The sequence below is a fragment of the Pan troglodytes genome, chromosome 1, assembly GCF_028858775.2.
Source record: "Pan troglodytes isolate AG18354 chromosome 1, NHGRI_mPanTro3-v2.0_pri, whole genome shotgun sequence".
In the NCBI taxonomy this organism is placed as follows: domain Eukaryota; kingdom Metazoa; phylum Chordata; class Mammalia; order Primates; family Hominidae; genus Pan; species Pan troglodytes.
Window position 1 is genome coordinate 121,889,027 of NC_072398.2, and position 14,725 is coordinate 121,903,751.

The window sequence follows — 14,725 nt, forward strand, 5'->3', positions numbered from 1 at the left end:
TCTCAAAAACAAAACAAAACAAAAAACCTGGGAAAGACTTCTCATATTCAAGAGCTGTTCAGGAACTACTCTGAATATCATGCTCCAACCATTACTAACCTGTTCACTTTAACTCAACATACAGGAGTTCTGAATCTGTTTTGTATCATGGATCCTTCCGGCAATCTGATGAAACCATGTGCCTCTTTTCATCATCATATTTTTAAACACGTAAAATTAAATTCAGAGAAATACAAAGAAAACTAGCATATCAAATAGTCTCTCTGTAGACTCTCTGGAGCTCTGAAGCCCCAGGTTAAGAACCTTTACTATACAAGCAATGATCTTGTCTATTCAGGCCCCAAACATAATCTATCCCATTTATTCCATCTCCAAATAGGATAGCCCTACTTTCCCTCAAATAGTACCAGATTGTTGATTATTTTATTAACTTTTCCTTGGTCTTTCAATCTAGGTATAAATTGGTTATTGACCAAACTATAAGTCTAACTCAGGATCCTTGGTTATTAATGTTCACACAGAACCTGCCTTATAGTACTAGTACAGAAGCAGAGCCAGTGGGACAGGTCTTCTGACAGGTCTTATGTCAGAACACAAGTCTCTAGCAGACTAAAACATGGTTGTATTTAGTCCTCTTCTTTTGGGATAGCTGGGGGATATCCCAACTTTTAACTGGTTTATCAACAAACTCACACAAGCCACCTTGTACAAACATTATGTAAAGTGTTCATCTTGGAGGATAGGGCAACATTCTATAGCTGTTTTTTTACTGAGTTTGGGATCTGCCTATATTCATCTTATGATGTTTTCAAGCTAAAACTCTTCTGGCAAGTCTACATGAAATGCAACAGGTGCCCTTGAGCACCCATTCACCTATTACCTTAGAACAGACTCAAAATAATTTTCTCAAACTCTTGGTCCAGAATGGGCTCTCCCATGATTAAAGGTAAGAGGACTTCACCTCGATGCTCTTGATAGGCTTCCAGAAAAGGCATTCACCCTTACCCTAGCTCAACTGTTTGTCAGGCCCAACGATTGTTCCCAAACCTTACATGTTAGAGCTGCAGAAAAAGTGCATTTGTACTTTTCCTGCACAATTAGCTTATTTTTATCTCATGGACATTTTGATTGTATTTATGAAAAGTTCTTATATAAAACAGCTATAAGAAAGATTAAAATAAAAATTAAGTCATTATCTTTCTTTTGCCTCATTTTAAATTTACACCGTACTGTTGAATTTTTATTTACTTTAAGCCATCAAGTTTTTTTTTTTTTTTGTAACCAGATCAGAAACAAATATTTAACCCTATTTTCTGGCATGCAACCTTAATTCTTAAGACTGCTAAAGTTACAACAAACTTAAAAATAGTCCAGCCCCATCACTAGCAATTTATAGATCAAAAACTGAAGCCCAGGAAGGAAGAGTATCTTCATCAAGATCACAGCGCTAGGCAGTAGCAGAACTAGAACTCCAGAACAGGTCTTCTCAATCCAAAGCCTGTGATGATGTCCAGCTACCAACAGACCACCATACACTATAAAATCAAAGCCAATTTCTTGTTCTTCTAAGCTCCTCCCATTCCCAACCAAATTCTTGGTCATTTTTTCATTATGCCATCTCTAAATCGTGGACATTTAACAAAACCACCTCCAAGCTAAGACAAATAGATCTCAAAATAGAATATGAAAATAGCATAAAATCACAAAAATATAACTAAGTTTGCTTGTTTGTTGAAGGTAAAATTTCCTCTTCATATTCTTAGAGGGAGAGACCATAATGTACTTCCCTAGCATAGCATGATTAAAGAGACATTACTAACAATAAATCAAATGTAAATTACGTTACATTTCACATAAATCTGATAGTTTTCCTTTTTTAGACAAAAATACAATATGATTGACACAAAAGGACAAATACTATGATTCCACTTATATGAGGTATCTAAAATAGTCAAATTCATAGAGACAAAGGAAAATGCTGGTTACCAGGGGCTGAAAGAAGGTGGGGCATGGGGAGTTACTGTTTAACAGGTACAGAGTTTCAGTTCAGGAAGATGAAAACAAGTTCTGGAAATGGATGGTGGTGATGGCTGTGCAACAGTGTGAATGTACTTAATGCCACTGAACTGTACACTTAAGATGGCAAATTTTGTTATATATGCTTTATCACAATTTTAAAAATAGAAAAAATATACTATAATTAGAAATTTGTATTTCTGTGGATAAAAGGAAGAATGGATAAAAGCGGCACAAAAGTTGTCTTAAAAGCAACATAAAAGACACATTAACTTGAAACAGTTCCTACTCTGGTAATAAAATCCACTCACATGTACCTCCAAATAGTCCAAAACAGAGTATTCCTTCCCATCCCCACGGTGAGACATAACAGCATTCAAAACCCACTCTATACTTGGAGATGTGCCGTAGACCAAAGTGTGCCGGCCATGCTGGGTGGAGAAGGTGGTGAAGGGTGAAGAGCTCTTACCTCCCACTGCCCTCTCTACCCGGCACAGCCCCCAGAGCACAGATTCCAGCAGGATTTCGGTCTTGGGCCAGGGACTGCAAGTGTGACAGAGCCTCTGGTGGTCCTGCTAGGTAAAAGCATGAAGACATTTCTGTGAGGTCAGAAGACACTGGAGACTGCAGAAGGGAACTTTTGTCTTTTTGCCATGAAAAAGCACTAGTATAAGCAGAAAATAGACAGCTGGATTTAAATGTAAAACAAAGCAAAGACCTTTTCACCCTGCTTCACGAATTTTAGAGCAATTTATAGTTCAACTTCATTTCAGGTCTTCAAAATGAATATGGGCAAAGTAATGCTGTAAAAGACCACCCACTACGTTGAATACCTTTGTTGGTGCTGCCTTAGGATTTTTCTTTTTCTGTGCAGTATAATCCTGAGTATCATAACATTTACAAAGCATTTTCAAATATGTTATTTCTATCTGATGAGAACCACAGAATATCACAGCAGGAAGGCATAATTTAGTCCATCTTTAGATAACAGATGAGTGATTTAAGACTGAAAGAATACACAAGATTCCATAGCTAGTTGGAAGCAGAGATAAGACCAGAACCCAGCATTCCAAACAACTCTCCAACCTCGTAAGATTCTGAGAGGTCTCAGGACCTTTATTCTACATGAGCAACAATAAACAGAACAGGTGATTTCTTGTGTTTTGTTATATCTACTGGAAATCTCTCTTACATATAAATAAGCATCTTAGTAAAAATGTCTGGATAACCTAAGGAGAATTTTGGGGGTAGGGAGAGGTAAAAGATAAGAGGAGACAGATAAACCAGGTTGTTCATAATTTAATATTCCTGCTGTCACAGATTTTATAGCTTAGTGAATGCTGGTACACTGAGATACTTCTATCCCAGCAGTGTATTAATATTTATTAATATTTGATTATTTCTGGTACCTTGTGATTCTCACTAGATTTCAGGAAAACACTAGCACTGGGCATACAAAGGCTTTTACATGTGACTCAATCATTCCCCTTATATACCCCCGTACCCATTTCAAAACGACTTTCATTCTAGTTTAGAGCTAGCTAGCTTTGCTTTCTCTACCAAGTGTAAATAAATATTCATGTTATTACATATACTGTTATCTGTCACAGGGTTTTATCTTTAATTTGATGTATCTTTCAATTTTCACTGCATAAATAAATGCAGTAAAATAAATGAAATAAATGTTTGGACATCCTAGGTTTCTTGTTGTCTTAATTTTGTATAAAACTAAATACTCTGTATCCAAAGTGTAGGAATGTTATGTGACCCAACAGTTTTCAATAATTTTCTTGGTGGAAGGCACTTTAAGTCATGTACAAATGGTACTTCTTATTGGCAAAAAATAGATCACTCACTAGTGATTTTGAGCTTATTTGTGCACTGAAGTTGCTTATTTTCAATGTTTGTGTTGACTTTAAAAAAAAAAAACAAAAAAACAGTCTCACTCTGTCGCCCAGGCTGGAATTCAGTGGTGCGATCTCGGCTCACTGCAACCTCTGCCTCCCAGGTTCAAGCGATTCTCCTGCCTCAGCCTCCCGAGTAGCTAGGATTACAGGCATCCACCACCATGCCTGGCTAATTTTTGTATTTTTAGTAAAGACGGGGTTTCACCATGTTGGCCAAGCTGGTCTCAAACTCCTGACCTCAAGTGATCTGCTTACCTCGGCCTCCCAAAGTGCTGGGATTACAGACATGAGCCACTGTGCTCAGCCTGTGTTGATCTTTAATATAGATTGAGCATTTCAAATCTGAAAATCCAAAATCTAAAATGCTCCAAAATCAAAAGCTTTTTGGGTAACAACATAACACTCAAAGGAAGCACACACTGGGGCATTTTGGATTTCAGATTTTTGGATTTGGAATCCCGAACCAATAAGTATATAATGCAAATATTTCAAAACCTCACAAAAATCTGAACTCTCAAACACTTCTGGTCCCAAGAGATTTGGATAAGGGCTATTCAACGTGTATTAGGTCCTACTCAGTTGTCCCCAAATGTTGGCCCAGATTGGCTACATCAAAATCACCTAAGGAATGTATTAAAAACATGTATATTCCCATGACCTGGCTCAGACATTTTAATTTACTAGGGTTTAGCCAAAGAATCTGCTAAATCAAATTAACCATGTACCCCAGGTAACTACTGCTGTTTAACATTCCTTCTTACCTCTTATTTCTGAGAAGATTTGAGTCAGCCCAGGCCTAGGCCTGATATGGTATCAGAAAAAAAACTGCCCTGAGTGGGTGGAGTGGTTCACATCTGTAATCTCAGCACTTTGGGAGGCCAAGGCAGGCAAATCACTTGAGGTCAGGAGTTTGAGACCAGCCTGGCTAACATGGTGAAACCCTGTCTCTACTAGAAATACAAAAGTTAGCCAGGTGTGGTGGCACATGCCTGTAATCACAGCTACTTGGGAGGCTGAGGCACAAGAATCGCTTGAACCTAAGAGGCAAAGGTTGCAGTGAGCAGAGATCATGCCACTGTACTCCAGCCTGGGCAACAGAGCAAGACTGTCTCAAAAAAAGAAAAAAGAAAAACAAGAAAAAACTGCCCTATCCTGACATGTTCTGAAGTATGTTGTTCTCAGCAGAACTAACTCATAAATGTTGAGAAAACTGGGGGGAAAGGAGGGAGAGAAATGATCTTAAAAACTAAAAGATAAAGGCATAAAGACCTTGATCATCATTAAAGTTAGTTCTCCAGTGCCTGAAAAAGGCTTTCTTTTACTCCCTGATAGTTGTCAGCAAAATCAACTTTCAACTTGAGGTCTCTAGGAAGCCTGCCTTTTTCTCTTGTGCTTGTTGGGAGCAATACAACAAAATATGATGATCATAAAGCTATGTAAAGAGCTGAGGCTGATCCAGGTCAGATCCCTGATTTGCACTACGAAGCCTAAAGTAGAACACAATAATTACCTGGCACTGGCAAACTAAGATCATTGCTCTTAAAATCAGTATTACACATGAAAAGGAAAGATCCCACAAGTACTAACGCTCAAGGAAAACAGTGACGTTTTAGGTTTATACAAATGAGTAGAGGGTTGATTTTTTTTTTTTTTGAACATGTAAAAAGGGAAAATAATCAATGGTAGCTTTTTAATAGGAACAAGAGACTGACTCTACCTTATATATGACTGCAATACAGCAAGGAGTTCTGCAACAGGAAATTCCAGAACTATGTCACACATGCTAAGCAAATGAATAAATTATATTAAGTAACTAATCAGGCCAGGCAAGTAATGTCCAAAGAATGTCACAGCTATAAATGAGAGAATAATGAGCAGAATATAAGAATATAGGGTGAATGAATGAATTACAAAAACCAGCTGTTATTTTAAAATAGTCTAATGTGTATATACAACAAATAGAATATATATGAAAATTAAAAAAACAAGGCAAGAAATTTTTTTTAAAATTTTGGTCCATCTAGTCTTACATTGTAAGAATGTAGTACCTTGTGAAAAATAACGATCCATCAGTAAAAATTTAAAAAACGATTCACTGTGAACTAGAGATTTAGAATTCAAACTGTCCAAGATGAAAATGTCATCTCAAGATCCACTTATGAATAATTGTTAAAGTTTTTGGAATTTTCATGCTAGGAGGTGAAATCTGTTGCAAAGCTGAATTTATAAGGTTAGGGGGGACTGTCCATTAAGAATACTTCTTCTTTACACAGAGACTAATGGCTTCTTTGATGGTCCAAAGCATAGGCACCTGAATTCTGAAACATTATCCATCACAAATCTCCAGCATTCTTCAGAGGAAACACACAAGGCAACTTTCAGCTTCTTTGATTACAAATGCCAGAGTTTTTTTTCATCCCACATTTTAGCCCTGCTACAAGAAAATATCTTTTATTTCAATACAAACCAGTGATTTGCAAGCCTGGCTGGTAATCAGAATCAGCTTTTAAAAATTATAAATTGCCAGCCAGGTGCGGTGGCTCACGCCTGTAATCCCAGCACTTTGGGAGGCTGAGGCAGGCAGATCACGAGGTCAGGGGATCAAGACCATCCTGGCTAACACGGTGAAACCCCGTCTCTACTAAGACATACAAAAAAATTAGCTGGCCGTGGTGGCAGGCACCTGGTAGTCCCAGCAGGAGAATAGCATGAACCTGGGAGGCAGAGCTTGCAATAAGCCGAGATCGCGCCACTGCACTCCAGCCTGGGCGACAGAGCGGGACTCCGTCTCAAAAAAAAAAAAAAAAAAAAAAAAATATCGATTGCCAGCCCACCAGCCAAAAGTCAATCCCTTAGATGGGTCCAAGTGATTTTTACTTAAGTCATATTAAAAACTACTGACTTAAATTGTCTCCCTGTGTCCTCAAGGAATGTGCATTTAGGTAAGTTATTTGGGATGGTGAAATAAGAGTGATCTTCATGTTAACAAACAGAGAGCAAATGTAAATGGTACAGAGGCAGAAAAATGGGGACCTGCTATTTTTCTTTAACAGAAGGGCTAAAAATTTAACATATCAGATAGATATTCAAATGAAAATACAAATTCAAAGTAAAATGAACTTTTTTGGATTATTGGTTATTTTAGATTATCAACACCATTTCATTAGTCCACAGTATAGAAAGACTACAGTTGAAAATAATATTCCACCAGGTCTCATTTCCAGATGATCCTATATTACAGAATACAATAAGGAAAAGGTATATTCAAAATGAGTAAGAACTACCAACCCTGTTTACACTGTGGGCACTGAATCAATCGCCAATTGAAGCTGATAATTTTCTTTCAGATCAAGTTTTCCCACACCTAAAGAAAATTTCATTATATAATACAGTTATACCATCTGTAAGCTATGATTTTCCAAAAAGAATCACAAAAAAAGTTAAAAACTACCAACAAAGGCACTGAACTGCTATGACTTGCTTTTTTTGTTGACCACCAACCTTTTTTTTGTAAACTAGTGAAAGGTCACATCAAAAGATGAAATAGAATCCAATCCAAAAAGATTGGACCCCAAAAGGCACTGCCCAAACTACTGATTTGAAATGCTCAAAATGCATTCTCTTCATTTGTCTTCCCCCAATAGAGCATTCAATATTTAATGACATTTGCTGTACATTATACAAAAGGGTCTGTAGGTTGAAGTGAACGTAACTTTCCACACAAGCAAAATGTAAATCTGCAAAATGAATCATGATCACATATCACTCATATGCAGATATAACATAAAACCTAAGGTTCAACAATACTATTACACCAAAAGACTAGACTTTCAGGAAACCCTTCTACCTAAACCCATTCTCAGACAAAGGCTAAAAGCACATTCTGCAAAGGCAAAAGGAAACAGAAGACAGTATTTCCAGAAAAGACTAGTTACAAACAGGAGCAAACCTGGGCTCTTTACTCACCATTTTAATACTGCCGCCAACTATAACAGATTAAAAATGTACACATGACAAAGTGGAAAAAAGTCCCAAAATGCAACAGTTTCAGCAAAAGAACATACTGACTAAGGATTACTACAGTTAACATCGGTACAGTAAAAACGATGGCAAACAGGGATTTGGCACCACATTTACAAAGTAAAAGCATGCACTGTTAATACACTTTAGATGTTTCTCAACAGAAAAGGCCATGAAGATGGAAAACAAGAGGCACCGTGTACAAAACTCCCTATAACTGAGACAAACAAGCAAGAATCAAAGTGGTCAATTTAGTAAATATGTAGCAGCAAAGTCACTGGTTCTGTTTGGAATTTAGCAATTTGCATTTCTGATTGGCAGCTGCCCTGGGTGTGTCTGTATCCAAGAAGCTGACTTTATCATACTACATCAGCAGTAATTTGGTAATCTGCACAAACAAGGTTAACCTTCAACCATAAGCTTAAAGAAAAGAGAGAACTAGAATCTTATTGCAGAACTTTCCAATGTAATTACCATATGGAAACCATAATGGTACTTTGAGCAGGATAATAACATAAATTTCATTTAAAAAGTTGTATTTATAGCCCCAGTAACTGGAAAGAATTATAAGTAATTATGGAAGTATTATATTCTGACCATACCAAGAGTTAAAAACAAAGAGTTCCTACTAAAGAGGAATATTTTCAAGATGATCTGGTCACATCATGTGCATAGTTAAGATTGTTTGTGTTTTAATAAAGATTCTTTTGCAAATAAAGAAATAAAATTTAGTAAAGTTATTCTTCTCTTGATGAAAAAACCTTAAAAATGAACCACTGGTGGTTTAAGAAGGGGGGAAAAAAAGAGTAAGCTACATATTGAAGTTCTAGAATGCAGCACCTCAACTTCACATCTTCCATAAGCATTTAAGATTAAGAAATCCAAGTGATGTCTTGACGATCGAATCACACTTTATAGTTCTTCCAATTCCAATGTCTGACTTTAGCATCTCATGTCAATTAAAAGTTCCCTAATACAAAATATTGTGCTAAAGAGTGCTAAGATTCTGCATGCTGCTGCCATTCCCTGGTCCCGTTCATGCTTGTAGCTGCCCCATGAGACAGCAAAAGGTGTCTGGTCTCAACACTCCACACTGTAGTAACTAGAAGAGAAGAATATTCTTAATTAGAAAAAGTTTAAAAACCAAGAGACATCACTGTAGCACTATAACTACCTTGTATGAAACTTTACCTTTCACTAACATCCATGCTTCTCAATAAAGTCCACATTCCTTTAAGTTGTTTTTAATGATGACATCTGTAACAGCATCAAAAACAAACTGCACATTCTTCGTGTCTGTGGCACAGGTGAAGTGGGTATAGATCTCCTTGGTATCTTTTCTTCTGTTCAGATCTTCAAACTGGCATTGAATATAGGCAGCTGCCTCTTCATATGTATTGGAACCTAAAACGGACACCCAGTACTCTCAGTTCAAATTGTAACAGCTGCCTGAACTCAACTAAGTCAGACCATTACCATTTACTTATGGAGAGGGAACATAACCCAATTAAATATGAGTAGAATTCTCTATTTCTATAATCATTAGGTGTTTCTATAATTAGGTTCTTCGTGAGAGTGGACTCTCATGGTAACAAAAATAAAATCATCAAACACAAAGATTGAAGAAAACATAACGTTAAATTTCTCTTTACCTTTTCATTTAGACTTTTCAGCTAAAAAAATCTAGAAAGTATAAAAGGAAACTAGGAAAGTAGGAAGGTGCATTTCTAGGGAACACAACTGCTTAAAAGGTCTGAGAGAGGCTGTGTTCCTTGGAGTGATCTTGGAATAAAAATTCAACAGGGTAGTGCTTGCTTTGGTAGCACATGTACTAAAATTGGAACAATACAGAGAAGATTAGCACGGTCCCCGCACAAGGATGACACGCAAATTCGTGAAGCGTTCCATATTTTTTAAAACAACTGGGTCGGATCATGCTAAAAGGAGATAATATTACTCTGCTACAAAGTGTCTCCAACTAGAAAGGATCAATGAAGTGAGAAATTGTTGAGAAGGATACAGTTTGCTTTTAGATGTCCTTTTTCCAATATGAACATTCATTCATAGTGTTTTGATTACCCTTATGTTACTAAAAGATGGCAATAAACGCTATGGGATTGTTTGTATTAAAACAAAAAAAAAAAGGAATTCAACAAGGTAAATTGTTCTTTTCAAAATCATTCCACAGTTTTAAAGAGGTTTAGCTTCAAAGCCTTAAGGTAATAATTTAAATAAGGAAAAGCAATACACTTTAAAAGAGTGAATTTTAGGGTTTCCCAATTATATCTCAACGAAGCTCTTATTTTTTACAAAAAGAAAGGTGACAGGAACCAAAAGCAAAGCCTGTCTCAACAATATTTGTAATTAATACCCTTAAATCACCTGCTTTTTACACCATCTTGTCTACTTATAGAACCTTTAGAGTAGCCTTAGAAACTGGCTATAAAGCCAGGGAAACGCAACAAAGACAATTCATTATTCCAATAAACTACAGGCTATTTTCAGTAACGTGAAGCATAACAAAAATATCAATAACAAAGATATAAAGAAGACCAGGTAACAAAACGGAGCTTAAGAAAAAAGGAGCTGGGTGCGGCGGCTCACATCTGTAATCCCTGCACTTTGGGGGCCGCAGCAGGTGGATCGCTTGAGATCAGGAGTTCAACACCAGCCTGGCTAACTTAGTGAAACCACATCTCTACTAAAAATCAAAAAATCATTAGCTAGGCCTGGTGGTGGGCACCTGTAGTAGAGCTGAGGCACAAGAAGCACTTGAATCTGGGAGGTGGAGGTTGCAGTGAGCCGAGATCATGCCACTGCATTTCTGTCTGGGAGACAGAGCAAGACACTGTCTCAAAAAAAAAAAAAAAAAAGGAAAGGAAAAGAATATTAATTAAAATATTTAAAGAACTGAAGGAAAACAGCTTTGTAGGTGCTTGAAGCAGGTTCTTAAAATCTGGAAAACAACCTCTATAAATTAAAGGAGGCAGATGAGTGAAAAGTGAATTTTGTCTGCTAGGAACAGATAATAATACCTGGCAAATAAGGACCGTAAGAATCTGTACACAGAATGAAGACAATGGAGGATAGGCTTGGAAGTTAACAACAACAAAGAAAATGGAAATGATATTAAAGGCTCTTTGCTTTGTGTGAAGACTCTAAGCTGGGCCTTCAACATTAATGCCAATTCTTTTACTTGTCTTACATCTCTCTCCCCCAATCCTAAAACTTGGTTGCTTTCTATAAACTCACCTTATTCTCACCTCCCTCTGTTCTTTACTCTGAACAGGTAACCACATTTCCAACTTCCTTGATAAAACAGAGGCCATGAGGATTAAACTACATCTCAACTTTTTGGCCTACCACCTCACTCAAAATGTTACATATCTGCACTTATTTGTACTTCTGGTCTTAGAGGTGTCTTACTTCTTGCTCAAAAATCAATTGCTCTACCTATACTCTTTTAAAAAAATTATTGAGGAAAATTAACATAACAGATATTTAACCATTTTAAAGTGTACAGTTCTGTGGCACTTAGTGTATTCACAATGTTATGCAATCACCACCTCTCTCTAGTGACAAAACTTTTTCAACACCCTATTCCCATTAAGTAATCACTCCCTTTTCTTCCCATTCTCCCAGTTCTCATAACCACTAATATTCTTTCTGTCTCTATGGACAGAAATTGCCCTATTTTGGATATATCATATAATAGAAGTATTGGCCTCTTTTACTTAGCACAGTGTTTTGAGTTTCATACAAGTTGTACCATCTATTATTATTCCTTTTCTTGGGTAAGTAATATTCATTGTATGTATATAACACAATTTGTTTATCCATTTATCCTACCTAGACTCTTAATTCCTTTTTTCCCACCTGCTTGCAAATCTTGCTCCTTCAATTACATCTGTTTTTTAATGTATCTCTTTTGCTTATAGGATCTTAGCCCTCAGCCTATAAACATTCTTAAATCTCTCCTTTCCCTTTAAACCCACGCTGCTCAAGAGTAGTCTACACTTGTCTTCTTTCTTCACTTTCCATTCTGTAACTCACTGTACTCAACTTTCCACTGACACTGCTCTCAACAGCAGGTCAACGACCTCCTAACTGTTAACTCCAAAGGCTCTTTTTCAGTATGTATCTTACTTATCTGCAGATAACACTGTTGACTGAAATATTTAATCAACTCACTTTTTAACCTCTCCTTTTGGTTATGGTATCTTTCTTCCTCTCCTGCCAATAGAGGCTGCTATTCTCTCTCATTCTACCTGTGGTCCTTTTTCTCCTCATTCTATAATATTATCTCCATAGGTCATTTCACCCATTTCCATGTTTTCATTACTGATGATCTCAAACCCCAACCTCTCCTCAACCTCGAATATAACTGTCCATGAGATATTATTTCAACGTTCTATGAATAATTAAAAATCAACATTCCTATACATGAATTCAGGTCACAGCACCAGCATCCAAGACAGAAACCTGGGAGTACCTCTGACTCTTCCCACTTCCTTACCCCTGCTTTACCCCTTCACTTTATTGATTGATGGATGGAGTCTCACTCTGTCACCAGGCTGGAGTGCAGTGGTGCGATCTCGGCTCACTGCAACCTCCGCCTCCCGGGTTCAAGCGATTCTCCTGCCTCAGCCTCCCGAGTAGCTGGGATTACAGGCGCACACCACCATGCCGAGCTAATTTTTCTATTTTTAGTAGAGACAGGGTTTCACCACGTTGGTCAGGATGGTCTCGATCTCTTGACCTCATGATCCACCTGCCACGGCCTCCCAAAGTGCTGGGATTACAGGCATGAGCCACTGCACCCAGCCTCACTTTATTATAGAAAGCATTTACAGTGTCTCTGCTAATAAGAGTTCCCCTTCTCTGGAAATACCTGATTCTGATCTATAAGTTTCATAGTGATCCATCCCTGGCAGTTACATTTGTGCCCCTGACCTCAACTGATTGGCCTACAGATTTCTGCCTGACTTAGCCACGGCCAGAATCTCTCTCCTTGGAATTTGAAACCAAGGCCAAGCAATCCCAGTCTAGTCTGATCTTTTTTTTTTTTTTTTTTTTTTTTGCTCAGTCGCCCAGGCTGGAGTGCAGTGGCGCGATCTCGGCTCACTGCAAGCTCTGCCTCCCGGGTTCATGCCATTCTCCTGCCTCAGCCTCCCGAGTAGCTGGGACTACAGGCGCCTGCCACCAAGCCCAACTAATTTTTTTTGTATTTTTAGTGGAGACGGGGTTTCACTGTGTTAGCCAGGATGGTCTCGATCTCCTAACCTCATGATTCACCCGCCTCGGCCTCCCAAAGTGCTGGGATTACAGGCGTGAGCCACCGCGCCCAGCCTAGTCTGATCTTTTTACCAGAGATACAGAAACTGTGACTAGGCTGTTATCACATAAACTGAATAGCAGAGAAAGCTGGTAAGGAAAGAAAGAATAATAAAAAAGATGCACAGAGAGGAGAGAAAAAAGATGGGGATAAAGAGTGCTTCCAGGGTTCCTGACAATTATTTCCTAGTTCTAATTCCATTCTAAGACCTGTCCATTCTTGCCCTTGGGTTCTATGATATATCCCTTAATCCCCATCAAAAGTTTTTATTTCCATCCTGAGTTCTTACTAATTCAAATCCCCTACTATCTATCTTTATTATTTATTGCATAATCTTTCTCAAGCACAGTTTCTTCTATATCATGTACCCCATGATATGGATCATGGTAGGATATTAAACCTTTAACTGATCATCGTCTCAGCATGAGATATAAGGCCCTCCATGAGTTGATCTCTGACCGTCTCTCCAACCACTTCTTCCCTGCCACTGTAAACTCTAGTAATACCAAATTCCTTCTGGGTTCCACAACTGGTCATACCATTTTCCTACCTCCATATTCTCATATATGCAATTCCTCTTTTCTAAAATGCTTTTATTCCCCTGTCTGCCTGATGATTTCTATTTCATCCTCTTAGTAGCTCTAGAAAAAGACTACAATGACCCCATCAGAAGTAACCACTTCTATTCCACTTCTATTAATGCATATTTTACACTACAATAAAATTATTTATGTGCAATTAAACACTATAATAAAATTATTTATGTCTCTCTGCAACTACATGTCAGTCTCTTGGGCACAATGATTAAAATTTACCCTTGTATTTTCTTCAACATATACCAAATTTTACTTTATTTTTTGTGAGGCAGGGGGGTGTCACTATGTTGCCTAGACTGATCTCAAACTCTTGGGCTCAAATGATCCTCCTGCCTCAACCTTCCAAGTAGCTAGAATTATAGCCACCATGCCCAGCTCCCAAATTTACTTTTTCTCCTTTTTTATTTTCCTCAAAAAATGAAGATAGAAATTTAAAATAAACACAGAAAACTCAATTGTGTCTGATATGGCACTCTTGACTTAGGGGGTTTTAATCACAGGCTTAATGCCAATGCCACTACCACTGAATACTCTCCCAATCAATCATTAAAAAAAAAAAAGGCAGTTTTATGAATGCCACCAAAGTGTTGATCTAAGTAAGATGTGCAACTCCAATAAAATCTTTCATAACCCCTTACCTGTGTATTCTGGATAACAGATAGTTAATGGACTCCTCTTTATTTTTTCCTCAAAAAGGTCTTTCTTGTTAAGGAAGAGAATGATTGAAGTTTCTGTAAACCATTTGTTATTACAAATGCTGTCAAACAGTTTCATGCTTTCATGCATTCGGTTCTGAAAAAGAAATAAAGGATGATAGGTCAGTAGCAAATAGTAAAAGTGGATTAAGTTAA

General features: G+C 37.6%; 1 protein-coding gene and 2 non-coding genes across 3 annotated transcripts in view; 1 reads left to right on the forward strand and 2 right to left on the reverse strand.

The window, feature by feature from the left end:
• Positions 1 to 2,440: 2,440 nt before the first annotated feature.
• Positions 2,441 to 2,515, reverse strand: MIR197 (microRNA mir-197). The gene has a single exon (NR_032057.1). It is a non-coding gene; the product is annotated as a microRNA mir-197 (primary transcript).
• Positions 2,516 to 7,878: 5,363 nt separating this feature from the next.
• The window catches only part of GNAI3 (G protein subunit alpha i3), a 46,972-nt gene continuing 40,125 nt past the window's right edge, over positions 7,879 to 14,725 (reverse strand). The window contains exons 8-10 of the mRNA XM_513624.7: positions 14,513 to 14,666; positions 9,135 to 9,347; positions 7,879 to 9,045 (exon numbers count right to left, since the gene is read on the reverse strand). Coding sequence (XP_513624.1) covers positions 9,157 to 9,347; positions 14,513 to 14,666 — 345 coding nt within the window. The 3' untranslated portion in view covers positions 7,879 to 9,045; positions 9,135 to 9,156. The remainder of the gene's footprint in view (positions 9,046 to 9,134; positions 9,348 to 14,512; positions 14,667 to 14,725) is intronic.
• Positions 9,751 to 9,857, forward strand: LOC112206964 (U6 spliceosomal RNA). The gene has a single exon (XR_002941437.2). It is a non-coding gene; the product is annotated as a U6 spliceosomal RNA (small nuclear RNA).